Below are 13776 nucleotides of genomic sequence, written 5' to 3'. Positions count from 1 at the left end.
GTTTGTTTCCACTGAGTCATAACAGAAACTCCAAGAGAATTTTTTTTAAAAACAGCTACATACATACTATATTGTGCCAACTGTGACTTACCTATCTTGCTCATAGCACTTTTGTCCCTCGTCCCTGTAAACAAACAAAATCCACCAGCGCTCAACAAAATATGGTATTTGGCTTTTCCAGGTCTTCTGCTATACAGGCTAGTTCTGCATGTAATTTTTCTTTTAGGGCTTTGTGTTGCAGATGTAGAGATCCTGATGTGTTCCACATACATATATGGACAAGCTGGCTCTTCCCAGCCTTTCTTTCACCTCTGTTATGTAGGAGTAATCCTTGACGTGTTCCAAATCATATAAGCTTTAGAAAACAAAGGTTTAGGTCTCTGGTCCCAACAACCATCTAAATACACAAAAGCATAAAGGCCTGTAGTTGGTGACTGCTGTCTGGTTTACTGGTTTATTTATTTAGCTTTTTAGAGCCGTTCCTGTGGCATATGGAGGTTGCTCTATTCGACTCAGGCTAGGGTCTGATTGAAGCTGTAGCCACTGGCCTCCACCACAGCCGCAGCAACGCCAGATCTGAGCTGCGTCTGTGACCTACGCCACAGCTCATAGCAATGCCGGATCCTTAACCCACCAAGCGAGGCCAGGGGCGGAACCCGCATCTTCATGGTCACTAGTCGGATTCGTTTTTGCTGTGCTACAGCAGAACTCCCTGGTTTACTATTTTTAGAAAGCTTTTCAGTAAATAACCAACAAGGACCTACTGTAGAGCACAGGGAACTATACTCAACTAATTTTTTTTTTTCTTAGCCACAGGCCCCTGTCTTTTGTTTTTTTGTTTGTTTTGTTTTTTTAGCCTGCATAGTTGATCAGTTACTATTAAGTGAGGTTGCCTGAAAAAGAATTGCTCACCTTTTGAACAGTGATGAAAGGAAAGAGTACCAGAAAGGAAAGAGCAGCTCATTGCTAGAAACAATGGGGTTTTATAAATACCATAAAGTGGAGTTCCCTTCGTTGCTCAGTGGTTAATAAACCCTACTAGGATCCATGAGGATGTGGGTTTGATCCCTGGCCTGACTCAGTAGGTTAAGGATCTGGCATTGCTGTGGCTGTGGTGTAGGCTGGCAGCTGTAGCTCCGATTCAGCCTGTAGCCTTGGAACTTCCATATGCCGAGGGTGCAGCCCTAAGAAAAGGCAAAAAATAAATAAATAAATACCATAAAGTGATCATCAGTCCACATGCTGTGAATTGCTGATATCTGGAAAACCAAGAGAATCTAGTAGTAGGTAAATCTATTAACTGAACCATCATCTGAGTGTCTTTTATTTCCTGACGCTTCTGGCAAGTGTATTCCTTTTTCTGAAGAGTGCCCTTTGTTCCCCTCAGACATTCCAGCTGCAGCTTCTGTCTCCTAGCAGCAGCATTGTCCCAGCGTTTAACACGGGGACCATCACCCAAGTCATTAAAGTTCTGAACCCACAGAAGGTGAGTAGCACATTTGAAGATGTTATCTAAGCAAAATGTAAGGATTTTCTGTGAAATAAAAATTGCTTTGTTTCTCTGGGTTTTTCTGACTCATAACAGAAAAGAAATCTATTAAAATGTCTGGTCTAACCTCCTTGTTCTTTTGTAGATAATAAATGAAGCCCAGACACCCTAAATGGTTTATCAGCATCTTATTAAAATGCAGCTTTAAAATTGCTCTTTTCAGAAACTTAAAGGTCTAGTTTTTTTGCAGGGGGCAGAGGCGCTTATACCTTTTAATCTTTGGGCAAGTTGTAGTCTGGGGTTAAGAGCGTTTGTGGAACCAGAAATCTTCATTTACTGCTATAATTATTAAGTGTGCATAGCAAAAGTAGAGACATTTTTAGTGAAGCAAACAAATGAAAAATAGCTCTAGCAACTAAAATTAAGCACCATTTTTATATCTTCTCAAGGAAGTCAGTTGACTCCACTTAATAGTAATCAATTGACTAGTTTTCAACAGTTTTCAGAAATGGCTCAGAGAATTTCTTTACCATGGAAGATTTCTAGCAGTGTCTCCTAAAAGTATGATTTCCTCCTCTTGGTACACTTTGCCTCTCTTCTGCTGTTCGCTGTACTTTGAGCATCTGTGTGTAACACAAATACAAATTCCTTTGATAATCTGACATATAGAGTAAAAATTTTCTTAGTGTGTTAGTATTTGATATCTGCCACATAAAGTAAAAGTACTCATAATTGAGTTCTCTTAAAACTACTGCTGTTACGGAGTTCCCGTCATGGCTCAGCAGTTAACGAACCCGACTAGCATCCATGAGGATGCAGGTTCAATCCCTGGCCTCACTCAGTGGGTTAAGGATCTGGCATTGCTGTGATCTGTGGTGTAGGTTGCAGATGTGGCTCGGATCTGGTGTTGCTGTGGCTCTGGCTTAGGCTAGCGGCTGCAGCTCCGATTCGACCCCTAGCCTGGGAACCTCCATATACCACAGGCGCACCCCTAAAAAGCCAGAAAACAAACAAGCAAAAACTACTGCTGTTATCACAGAGTAACTCTTTTTAAAATTTTTTTTCTTTTACTCCTTGGGAAGAAAACAAATTAGTGTTCACATTTACTATAGGTTTTACAGATAAAACAGCTAGGCTTTCTGAATGTAAAGCATAAGCTGAGTTTACCTGGTTTTTCTAGAAAATTAGATACAAGGGTTGAATCTCTGTGAAAAGCACTCAGCAAATGTGACTATGAAAATGCTTCCGAGTGGTTCTGTCCCGTTAATGCGGTTCTAGGATTGACGCCAACAATGTTTTGGAGATGCATTTGCTCTGCTTGACTGTATAACGTTGGCAAATGGAGTATTAGATGGTTTTTTGTTGCTGTTGTTTGCCTTTGTGTCATTTTTAAGAGACAGTTCTGCTTTAAAATAATTTGTTTTCTCTAAGATTAGAAGTGTGTTTGTGCACTGTACAGATTCTAGAGATTTTATTTCAGTGTATAATTTTTTATTCTCTTTCCTTCTCACAGCAACAGCTACGAATGCGGATCAAGCTCACATATAATCACAAGGGCTCAGCAATGCAAGATCTAGCAGAAGTGAACAACTTTCCCCCTCAGTCCTGGCAATGAGGGTCCAGCACCATTCTCATTCTTATCCCACTCAATCAAAGGAACTCTGGGAAGGAGGTTGTGATCGCTGGCAAGTCCCCCCCAACTGTACCATGGGCATGAGGAGCAGAAGAGAACTGTTGAGGAGGATTTTCCTAAAGTTATTGCTGACCTTGAAGCATTGTTAAAGACTCATCTCCTCTCCTCCGCTGTCGAGGCCGGCTGCTTCTGGAGGCTACTTTGCACTCTTCCTCCTCTTCTCCTTTCTCCGCACTTCTCCGCCCTCCCCCATTTACAGCCAGAATCAACATTCCCTGGGCCCCTGAGGAAATCAGCAGCTGGTCTGGAGGAGAGGACTGGAATCCATGACAAGAAAACACTCACTCTGTCTCTGCAGCAAAGAGTTGCCCCTTCTTTCTACTGTGTTTCTCTGTGGACTGGGCAAGGTGGGGTATTTACTCCTCACTAGCTGGGTTACCATCTTCAGGCGCTTTTTACATCTGGCATTCAGAAAATGGAAGTGTAACAGTGGACATTAGGGAGCCCTGCCTTTTTCTACTGGTTCCCCCTAATGTTTGAAAGAGGCATAAGGCTCCTGGTAGCCTTTTCTGTGCATTGCTGTGTACACACAGACACACACATGTATGTATGTTTGTTACCAAGAACTGGTCATACCTTGAGAGGTTATTTGTAAACACTGGACAGATGCAGTTAAAAAGAGCTTTTGTTGAGATTTGGCATGAAGGATATGGTGCTCTATTTGTAATAGAAACTTCCAAGGCTCTTCCAGCTCCCCTTTCTCTCCATTCTTTAGCTGTAGTCATGAGTACTCTCCATGATTTTCAAAATTGATTCCCCTTAAAGTGCAAAGCAGATAACTTCTAAGAGATATATTAATAGTTATTGATGCCCCTATTCCTACCACAAATTTTAAAGTTTCTCCTAAACCCATAACTTGCCTGATGAACTATGGTAAATGGGTGGAAATAGGAGTTTGCCGCTTTTAAAGTACAGACTCCTTAACAAAAGCACCTTTCCCAAAAGAAGAGCAAGTATCAGACTTGCTCCGGAGCATTTTGGAGTCATCTTCTCCATCACTCCAAACCTCCCGTTTTATTTCCCGAGCCTGGCTTGGACCTTGGCATTCCGTTTGAACTCCTTCTTCTAACTGGAACATTTGTGTTGTATCTGTAACACTGGCACTGAAATAAAGACCACACGGTTAAAGAAATCTTTCCTATATCGTACTTTATGGTGTTGGAATGAAGCCTTGTAGCTTCCTTGCCCCCCTGTCAGAGGAAGTCTTACGGACACCATAGGGTAGGAGTATCCTTTCCTGAGTCTGAGAAATTGGTTTCTTCAGAGAGGCCAGTCTCATGAATATCTCCATCGAAGCCTTGAGGTCTGGAGCTTTTTATTTAAACTAGTGAGAATGCTGAGTGCTTTTAGAAAGGCCCCTCCTGCTATCAAATCTTAACACTGAGTTGCTGGAATGAGGTAAGCACGTGTAGTGGCACGTGTTGAATGGACTGTATCTGTTCAGGTGCACAGGCGCCACATACTAAAGACAAGGAAAAGTCAGGCCCACCTCTCTCTTCAAATGTTTGCCGTCGTTACTGTATCGAGTACAGTAAGAACTACTTTGGCTTTGGTCTTAAACCCGGGTACAAATATCCATTCCCCCCCTCCCCCCATTTCACCAAGCCTTTACTTAAAATTTGCAGTGTCTTGTCACATCTAGCTCTGTATCAGATGCTAGGCGTTTCCTAACAATTGACAAGCTGGAGTTGAACTAAAGGCTCTAAAGGGGGAACTTTCTGGTCTGATTTTAGTATATAAGATTTGCTAGAACTTATTCTACTGGGTAAATGGTTAACTGAGTCAAGAACAGGATATTATTTTGTGCATAGTTTTCAGTAAAGTGTGAACTCGTGTATATTTCAGACAATTGCTGTGCCTGGGCAATGAAAAACAGCCTTTAAAGATGTCTTTGCAGACTGTTTTCATTGGATGGATACTTAATGCTGTGAAATGTGATAGGATTAACATAATATTGGTGGATTTCTTGAATAGAGTTTGTCTAACATTCCTCTTTGTGGTCGAGGCTTGATTTTCTCTCTCACGTTTATACTTAAGCAGCTCAAGTTTCTTTAGTTGAACTGAGTCGATTCTCAGAAACCTGCTGAAGATCATGCTGTAAGACAGTGCGAGCTAATGGGGCTGGAAGGGTCTACGCTAGGAATAAAATGTCTCCCTGGGTGATAGTAGTTTCGAGGGGAAGTTATGGGACCACCCATAGCTTTGTCTAGACAGCGTAGAAATCACAGCCTTAACGCGAAGGGTGCCGTGTAGAATATGAAATTATTCCAGAGAGTGAACCTGAGCGCCAGCCGTATCGAAGGTCTAGCAGCCAGATAACTGCCTAGGATACTGATGGTTGTGAAGACTGTTTCAAATGATGAGATCTTTGAAAGCTTCAGCGTGCCTTAGTTTCTAGGATCAGAATTTGTTCTCCTCTCACTTGGCCTTGCTGCTAAAGGAGAAATCTCTTAATTTCTACGAATACTTGCACATTTCAGTAATTTCTTTCCCGAGTATAACCATTCAAGGGGGAGCACATTTGGAAAGATTTACATCGTCAGAGCCATTGTGAGGGAAGGGTGATTTCTGTGGCTGTTTTAATAACTCCAGGGTGATAAGCCGTGAGCCTACACTTACTTGGACAATTTCACATGCACTTTTACCTCATTTTCCCCCTCTTCCAAAGTAGTTTGTATCCTCTGCTCCCTCTCCACCCCCACAGTCATCCTAAGGGAGAGTTCGTCTAAGTAATCTCAAGGAACTGTAGGAAGGGTGCTCTCCCCGAGAGCGCTCCCGCAGTGCTCCGGTGCTGATACCTTGAGCTGATTTGGACAGTCGTGGAATGTTTCATGCTGTGTATAGTGATCATCTGTTCATTTTAAGGTCTTTCTCATTTAAGGAGACATTCCTCAGTGTGACATTGGGAGGGGATTCTTCCCTCTTGCTGGGTTAAAAGATGTGGTTTGTACCCCTTGTTTGTCCCATTTATGTAGGAAAACTGTCCAGCACTAATGGTTTGAGTATCTCCACCTAATACATGACATACTTTCCGTTTTTATGTTCTTCTAGAAGAAGTTGGAAGTGAGGGGGATGCTGTTATTTAGGTTCAACTTCATTATCTTCTGCGTTGGACAACATCTGGGCCATGAGAACTAGGGGAAGGGAAGTTTGAATGTGTATATGTATGTTTTTCTAGTGAATGTATTTTATCCGCATTGTTTTAAACAGAGCGCTAAAAGTGGGTATTCATGACCTTCGTGGTTGGCGAAGAGGGGGTACATGCCTGTGTACTCATGAGTTTGGGAATGAGGAGGATCACTGAAGAGAGAATTGCTCACAAAGTCCTGAAGTTAACACTTTGACCAGCTGTGGCTCAGGAGGGTGGGGCTGCTTGTAAAACTGGAAGAGAATAACTCTTTTTCAAGCAATAGCAGTGAGTGGGGTTCCAGGACCTGGAACACTTAAACAGAAGAAAAAGCTGAAGCAGCTTGCACAGTTGCTTCACAAACTTCCATGAGGCTGATTCTGGCTTCAAGATGGAGCATTGGAGTTGTTTTTTGTTTTTGTTTTTGGAATCTGCTGTTGCGCTTTGTGTGTTTCGTTTTCGTTTTCTATTGGGGGGCCTCATGGGAAAGAGCTTCTGAATTCTTTCCTTTGTGAACCCCCAGTGTGTCCCTGTATAGGCCCTTTTCTTTCATAATGTTGTAAGTTACATTTTCATTAAGCCCCATCACATCTTCTTTACTGTAAAAATATTAAAAGGCTGTTTCCACCTGGGACGGCTAATGAAGTTCTAATTATTGCAGACATATTTTTGAGATGTAAAAAAAAAATTACAATTAAATGATAAGTCTTAGAGGCGAGTGAGGAATAAAATGGATGTAAACATTTACATGGGATGCATTAGAATTCTGCTGTGTATTGTCTTTTGGTTGAAACAAATTATGAACAGTGACTAATAATAAAAAGTCAATACTCAATGATTTAAATTTTGCTTCCTCGCTTCTTACAAGTGCATTAGAGAAGCCTTGGATGAGTTCTTATTTCAGAGCTTTGAGCTAAACTTACCCATTAATCTTCCTTTTACACAGAAATCTCACCGAGTGGAATTTGAACAAATTAAAAAAAAACTTGTAGTTACAGACAGTGAACAAGTGCACTTGGAAAATTTAACTGGTGAGTGTTTTCCACATGGGTGAATTCTCAAACACGGCAGAGAAATCATGTCAAGATGAAATGTATATTAGGGGTGCTCATGGGAATTTTAGTTATAAGCTTCTTTTTGTGACTCGCTAAGGTTTATCTGTCATGAGGAAGAGAAAGGCTTGATCAGCTCAAATGAATTCTGTTTCATGATCTAGTTTATATGAACTCCTCCATAGAAGTGCGAATGGTTGGAAGTTGGAAGCTTTAGGTGTTCTGTTACCCAGATGATCTCTGACAGTCCCTTCATCGAATAGGAGGAGATGTGATAGTCTCCTACCTGAAAAGAAGCAAGTAGGCCTTGGCAATTATCTAGTTTATGCAGAAGTGCCCTTGGGTGCTGTTTGATAAGTGACATTTCTATAATCTTTCCTTATATGCGGCATAGTTAAAATTTATCTTTGTTTCTAATATTAAATTGATGTGACACCTTCATCTCCGTGTAATGAGATGAAAATATAAAAGCTATGATAGAAAAGGTAGGCCAGTAATAGACTCCAGACATTTACTTAACAATACAATGAATACTGCTCAGATTTCAACTTCCATCCAAAAAAGTAATTTTTGATCACTTCTAAGAGTTTTTCATGCTATTTCCTTCCCTAGTTCAGTTGCCCCCACAATCGAAAAATATTAAAATGTCCAAGGAAAAAAATTCTTCAGACCTACAAGGCAGGCAGATACAAACCTGTTTATTTGAAACTATAAGGGATATCTAAATCTGTTCAACCTGTGGTAGAAATAACAAAGGATTGAGGCCTAAAGATGACCTGTGATCATCGACAGAGCGGGAACAAGCTATTAATATGTCAACGTAGTAAACGCTCGGCATCTCTCCCAACTCTCCATCTCCAGACCTTCTTTCCATTTTGTAGTGAGAATTAGGAAAAGCTGGGATAGATGTGTGTGTGTGTGTGTGTCCCAGCTCCTCCCCAGCCCCTTCCAGGTGGAGAGAGAGCGCTATGCTCTCCTGCTTGTCAGAAGGTTACAGCAAGGAAGGAGTCTGAGGACTTCGCTGTCTCTTGGCTTGATCCAAACAGTGATTTTTGTAATGATGAACCTGCAGTGAGGGCAGATGGATTTTTGCACAAAAAAATCTCAGAGGATTTTATTTTTAGGGTTAGTCTCAGCTGTTTACCATTTCCAGAAATTGTAGTTACATAACCCTTGGCATACATAATGCACACTGCCTTGAACTGGGGGAGAACATGAATATATGACCTTTGCAACAGTATAAAATGTGAATGGCAGTATGTGATTTGAAAAGAAAACTCAGGATCAACTGGTTGTCACCCTTTTCTGAATTGGATCTTAAACCATGGAGACCTTTAAAGAGAGCTGTACCATAAATTACTCCCTGTAACACCTGGGCTTGTAGCTCTTCTTTTCCTCCTTTGGAAGGAAGCACTACCCTGGTTGTTGAAGAAGTAGTAAATACATAACTTTTTTTTAGTACAGGCTTATATTCTGAATTGATATGTTCGCTCACTATCCCATCATTTTTTTTTTTTTTTTTTTTTTTTTGTCTTTTTGCCTTTTCTTGAGCCAATCACGCGGCATATGAAGGTTCCCAGGCCAGGGGTCGAAACGGAGCTGTAGCCACTGGCCTATGCGCCACAGCAACTCGGGATCCGAGCCGCGTCTGCAACCTACACCACAGCTCACGGCAATGCCAGATCCTTAACCCACTGAGCAAGGGCAGGGACCGAACCCGCAACCTCATGGTTCCTAGTCGGATTCGTTAACCACTGCGCCACGATGGGAACTCCCCATTAATTTTAAAAACAACAACAGACCACTGCTATTCCCCAGTATGAACGGAAATGCTGATCCTGGGACAAGATCCTTCCCCTTCAGTGACAGTAAAGACCTTCTGCTCATGAGATCTGGAGAAGGTAATGGGCAATACCTCAAGAAACAGGCTTTTAGAAACACTTAATCTGAACCACATGTACATTCTTTCCACTGCCTGTCTGCACTTGGTCAAGTCCACTTCTGTCTCCATATTGGTGCCTATTCCTTACAGACCAATGTTCTTGCTGGAAGAAGTTACTCAGCACTGAAATGAGATTCTAACTAATCTAAGTTTCTTGAAAGTAAGTTCAAGGTAGAAGGAAATGCAGGAGGAAGATAGCCTAAGAGCTTTTTTCACCTTACACCAGATTCAGAGACAATTTTTAATTCTTTAAAATGAGACAAAAAAAATGAAGATTACTGGAACCTGGAATTTTGACACATACCAAGTAACGCATGTCAAGGGAGAAAGTAATGACCAAACTTTCACAGAAGAAATAATTTGTACAGAGTCGGAGTCTTTGTCTTATTCAAATTTTGCCTTAGAGTTTAAAATATTCACACGGAGTTCCTGTCGTGGCTCAGCGGAAATTAATCTGACTAGCATCCATGAGGATGCAGGTTCAATCCCTGACCTTGCTCAGTGGGTTAAGGATCTGGTGTTGCCATGAGCTGTGATGTAGGTCCCAGGTGCGGCTCAGATCTGACATGGCTGTGGCTGTGGCGTAGACCAGTGGCTACAGCTTGGATTGGACCCCTAGCCTGAGAACTTCCATATGCCATGGGTGTGTCCCTAAAAATGCAAAAAAAAAAAAAAAAAAAAAAGAAAAAAAATTTACAAATAGATATCTCATATATGTAGACAGAGGGGCACAGACTGCACTGTTAGGTCTCAAACTCTCTTGTACTAAACATACATTTGGGTTAGACTAGGCAAGCTGAAGCAATGGATAATAGGCGATACCGTTTATACCAGTTATCCAAAGCGTAAGAAAATTTTTTTCTGCTGAATTCCTTACAAGTTGCTTGAAGATTCAACACGTCTGTAAGAGGGGAAGACCTAAAAATCCAGAGGTCTAGAAGATTTCCTAGGAAAATTTAGAGTTGGATTAACAAGGAGAGGACTCTGAGGAACTGAGTATATCTTAAATTTGGAAATTCATAATTGTAATGGTTACTACGAATCACTACTATGTGTTAAGTAAGCACATTGATGCATTTGCAAAGTCTGCAGAATAACTACTAGACAGATACCAATTTCTATTTCACAGCTAAGAACCAAAGGCTTAGATCAAATAAGAGGTAGCACTGATATTTGGAATGAGGCTGGCTGACTCCAAATTTGGCCCATTGGCCTGGTCACAAAACTATCACGGAAGGAACTGAAAGAAAAAATAAATTAAAAATTTCTAAATTAGCCTTGCAAATAATAAAATGGCTCATAGACCACATCGCTCCTTCAAACAGAGAACAGAATTCTAATAATTTTACTACGTGAGGAGAAAGGGAGGTGAGTTGACATTTTGTACACTGAGAATGTCATGAGCATCTCTGATAAGAGAAAGCACCTTGCTCAGGTGAGTGTTCTCAACAATCCGTTCAATGGCTTTGCAAGTGAGGGCGACAGGCCAGTTTTGGAGCACAGAGGAAACGTCTGGAAGAGCTAAGTTACAAGAACCACCCTCTGCGGAGAGCAGCGTCCTCCAGTCACTATTGACAGGTGCAGAGCTTCCCCTGCCCCTAGCCCTGCGGGTGCTTCGGAGGCGGGGACAGCAAGAAATAACACGCCTGTGCCTCAGGCCGCCAAACCTAGGGCGGCAGACGGCAGAAGCCCAGCCCTGCGGTGTTGCCTGGCTTCGCCGGCGGGGTCCGCGGGCAGGCGGCCCGCAGCGTCCGGGGGACGCACCGCGCCCGCAGCTACGCAGGGCCGGCCGGGCTGCGGGAGGGCGGGGCCCGGGGCGGGGCTGGCGGGCCGCGGGGGTGGGGCCGCTGGCTGCTCGCGCGCGCCGCCGAGGCTCCGCGCGGCGTCGCGCCGGCCGGGCGTCCCTGTGCAGCCTCAGCCAGCCGCCGATGGGGGAGGTGGAGCCGGGGCCCGCGGGCCCGCTCGAGCCCCCGGAGCCGCCCGAAGCGCCCGCGAGCCGCCGGCTGGGCGGGATCCGGGTCCTGAAGGTGAGACAGGCGGGCAGACGGGCTGGGGAGGGAGCAAGAACAGGGAGAGGCCGCCCCTGCCCCGCGCAGTGGCCGAAGCTGCCGGCGACCCCCGCCTCGCGTTGGTCCGTCCGCTTTGCTCTTTGGTTGCCCCGAGACCCAGCTGGAGGGGCCGCGGCACCGGCGGAGGCCTCTGCGCCTGGTCCCCGCCGAGGCCGCGGCCGCCTCCGTCCCCGCCGCTGCCCATCCCTGGCCGCGCGCCACCCGCCTCGCAGGCCCATGCCTTGGGGCCGGCGTCCACCCGGTCGCCGCCGCCCACCCGGCTCCTTCGAGACCCGGGGGCCCGCTTCTGCCTCTCTCGGCCGCGCCGGCAGCCCCGGGGCCGGCGGCTCCTGGCCGGAGAGCGGAGCTGGAAGTACGCAGGGCTTTCTCCCCGGACACCTGAAGACATCACCCCAGCGGGAGGATGGCGGCGGTGATTGGCCGGGCGCTGCGGTGTGCTCGGAGCTGCGCCTGCTGGAGCGGGCCGACTCTGCCCTCGGAGCTTCACCACCAAAGTTAAGACCCGCTCCCCGCTCCGAAGCGCCGGCCTGGAAGCACGACCTGCCCGGCCTGGAGAGAGAATCCCCGGAGGAGCTTCATCTCGGGGAATCGCTGGGCGTGTTGCAGAGGGAGGAGGGGTTGGACAAAAAGGGGCATTCCTGCTGGCGGGAGCGGGGCTGACAAGCCAGGGAGACGGTAATGGGGAGCAGTTATGCAACAGGCAACTAACGGGGCTTTTTGGCAGGAATTGGGGGGAGTAGGAGGAATTGAAGGCAGATGCGGGAGGTGGGGAGTGGAGTCTCGAAGATGATGACAAGAAGTTAAAATGCACACGGAATGTAGGGCGGGGACGGTACCGTGAAGGTGGTTAAAAGCAGGGGTTGTGGGACACTCCCTGGATAGAGTTCTACTAGCCTTTGAAAGAGTTGGAGAGGAATTTTTCTGTAGGTCAAATATGTAAACTAGGTGTCCTTCTGGAGATGGAATGGAATTCCTTCTCGAGTTCTAGAAAAGGAATCAGAGGATTTAAAAGTTGCCAGAGAAAAAGGAAGAGAGCAAATAAAATTTAGATTGGACGTGTTTCAGAAATACTTTGCGGAACAACGAAAATACTTAGTTACAGTAGTTGCTCTTCAGTCTTGAGGGTGAGTGCTGTATACTTGTTATTAGATTATTCCTAGGACATCACAAAGATGGCAACACTGGGGAAAAAAAAGATTTGGAGCATCTGATAAAAACATGAAACTACATGAAATAGAACTCTGTAAAATGTAAAACATTTTTTTTTTTTTTTTTTTGCTGCTACTACCTCCCACTCTTAATGCAGTGACTTAGAGAAATAACTTCATAGTTTATCTTCACTTCTGCATAGGCCTTGTATATACTTATTATAAAATACTTAATCATGTTTTAAATGTAATTACTCAAAGACTTGGATATTTACTTAAAACTATAAAGTCACAAAAATGTATATTGTGAATGAACTTCAAAAAATGATCTTCTGGCCTGCTTATCAGGAAAGGGCAGGTCTGAGAGATAGGTAATGCCCTCTGGCCTAGAAGGTAAACAACCTTGGCTATTTTTACAACTTTTTTTTTTTGATGGAGAGGGAGTGAGTTGTGGGAGGGAAGGAATTGAGAAATAAGGATCTTTCCTGAAGGGTCCGACTTTCCAACCACTTCCAAGAAGTGGTCCTACCCCTCGTTTAGTGGGGTTCCAGTCTGGGCAACATTAGAAAGATTGCAGGGGTTCCCTGGGGGCTGCCCCAGGTCAAAGATCTAGTTGGTCACTGCTGTGGATCGGGTTGGATTCCTAACCTGGGAACTTATGCATGCCATGGGTGTGGCCAAAAAAAGAAAGAAAGATTCCAGAAGTTAATCTTGATCATGGTGCTGAGCTGGTGGTATGGGAAACAGACAGTGTCTAAGACCCTTGTGTCCTTTACAAATAAATAAGATCAGCTGTGAAGAACAGGTGTTCTACAATTACAAATTCTCTTCAATAGCAGAGCGGTTGAATTTTGTGCCAGGTGAAACTGGAAAGGAATGTATAAGTAGAAGTATTTCTGAATTGGGAAGAAAGTCATAGTGTCGCCTACATATTCTTCTGTGAAAACACTTTGAAAAAAGACTTATCATTGTTTTTCGTAACTCTTTTACACTTAATACCAAATTACGGACATCATATTGTCAAGAGTGTAGGCCTTCATGAAAAGGCTAAAATGACTAAGCCAGTGCAACTTAGCTAGGTTAGGTCTACATTCACTCTAAGGAGTATTGGAAAATTTGATTCAGCATTTACCTCTAGATTTATTTAGCACTATACTCCTTTATAATTGTAGTTAGAATGTGAGTATGATATTTTTAGTACTCTCTTATTGGGAGTGTCTTTGAAGCAGAAATTTCCAGATGTTTGCTACAATTTG

At 44.0% G+C, this 13776-nt stretch overlaps 2 protein-coding genes across 5 annotated transcripts in view; both read left to right on the top strand.

Moving 5' to 3' along the window:
- AP1G1 (adaptor related protein complex 1 gamma 1 subunit) overlaps window positions 1-7153 on the top strand; it is an 89873-nt gene extending 82720 nt beyond the window's left edge. For all 3 annotated transcript variants that reach the window (XM_003126897.6, XM_003481797.4, XM_021093827.1), the window contains 2 exons: window positions 1388-1486; window positions 3003-7153. In XM_003126897.6, the coding sequence (XP_003126945.3) occupies window positions 1388-1486; window positions 3003-3104 (201 nt within the window). In that variant the 3' untranslated portion in view covers window positions 3105-7153. The remainder of the gene's footprint in view (window positions 1-1387; window positions 1487-3002) is intronic.
- The window catches only part of PHLPP2 (PH domain and leucine rich repeat protein phosphatase 2), an 82166-nt gene continuing 79570 nt past the window's right edge, over window positions 11181-13776 (top strand). The window contains exon 1 of one of the 2 annotated variants that reach the window (XM_021093823.1): window positions 11181-11330. In XM_021093823.1, the coding sequence (XP_020949482.1) occupies window positions 11232-11330 (99 nt within the window). In that variant the 5' untranslated portion in view covers window positions 11181-11231. The remainder of the gene's footprint in view (window positions 11331-13776) is intronic. The other variant, XM_021093825.1, reaches the window with a different exon arrangement.

Source organism: Sus scrofa, chromosome 6 (genome assembly GCF_000003025.6).
Source record: "Sus scrofa isolate TJ Tabasco breed Duroc chromosome 6, Sscrofa11.1, whole genome shotgun sequence".
Lineage (NCBI taxonomy): Eukaryota > Metazoa > Chordata > Mammalia > Artiodactyla > Suidae > Sus > Sus scrofa.
Note: the sequence above shows the minus strand (reverse complement) of the source record. Positions and strands in the feature narration are given on the sequence as shown.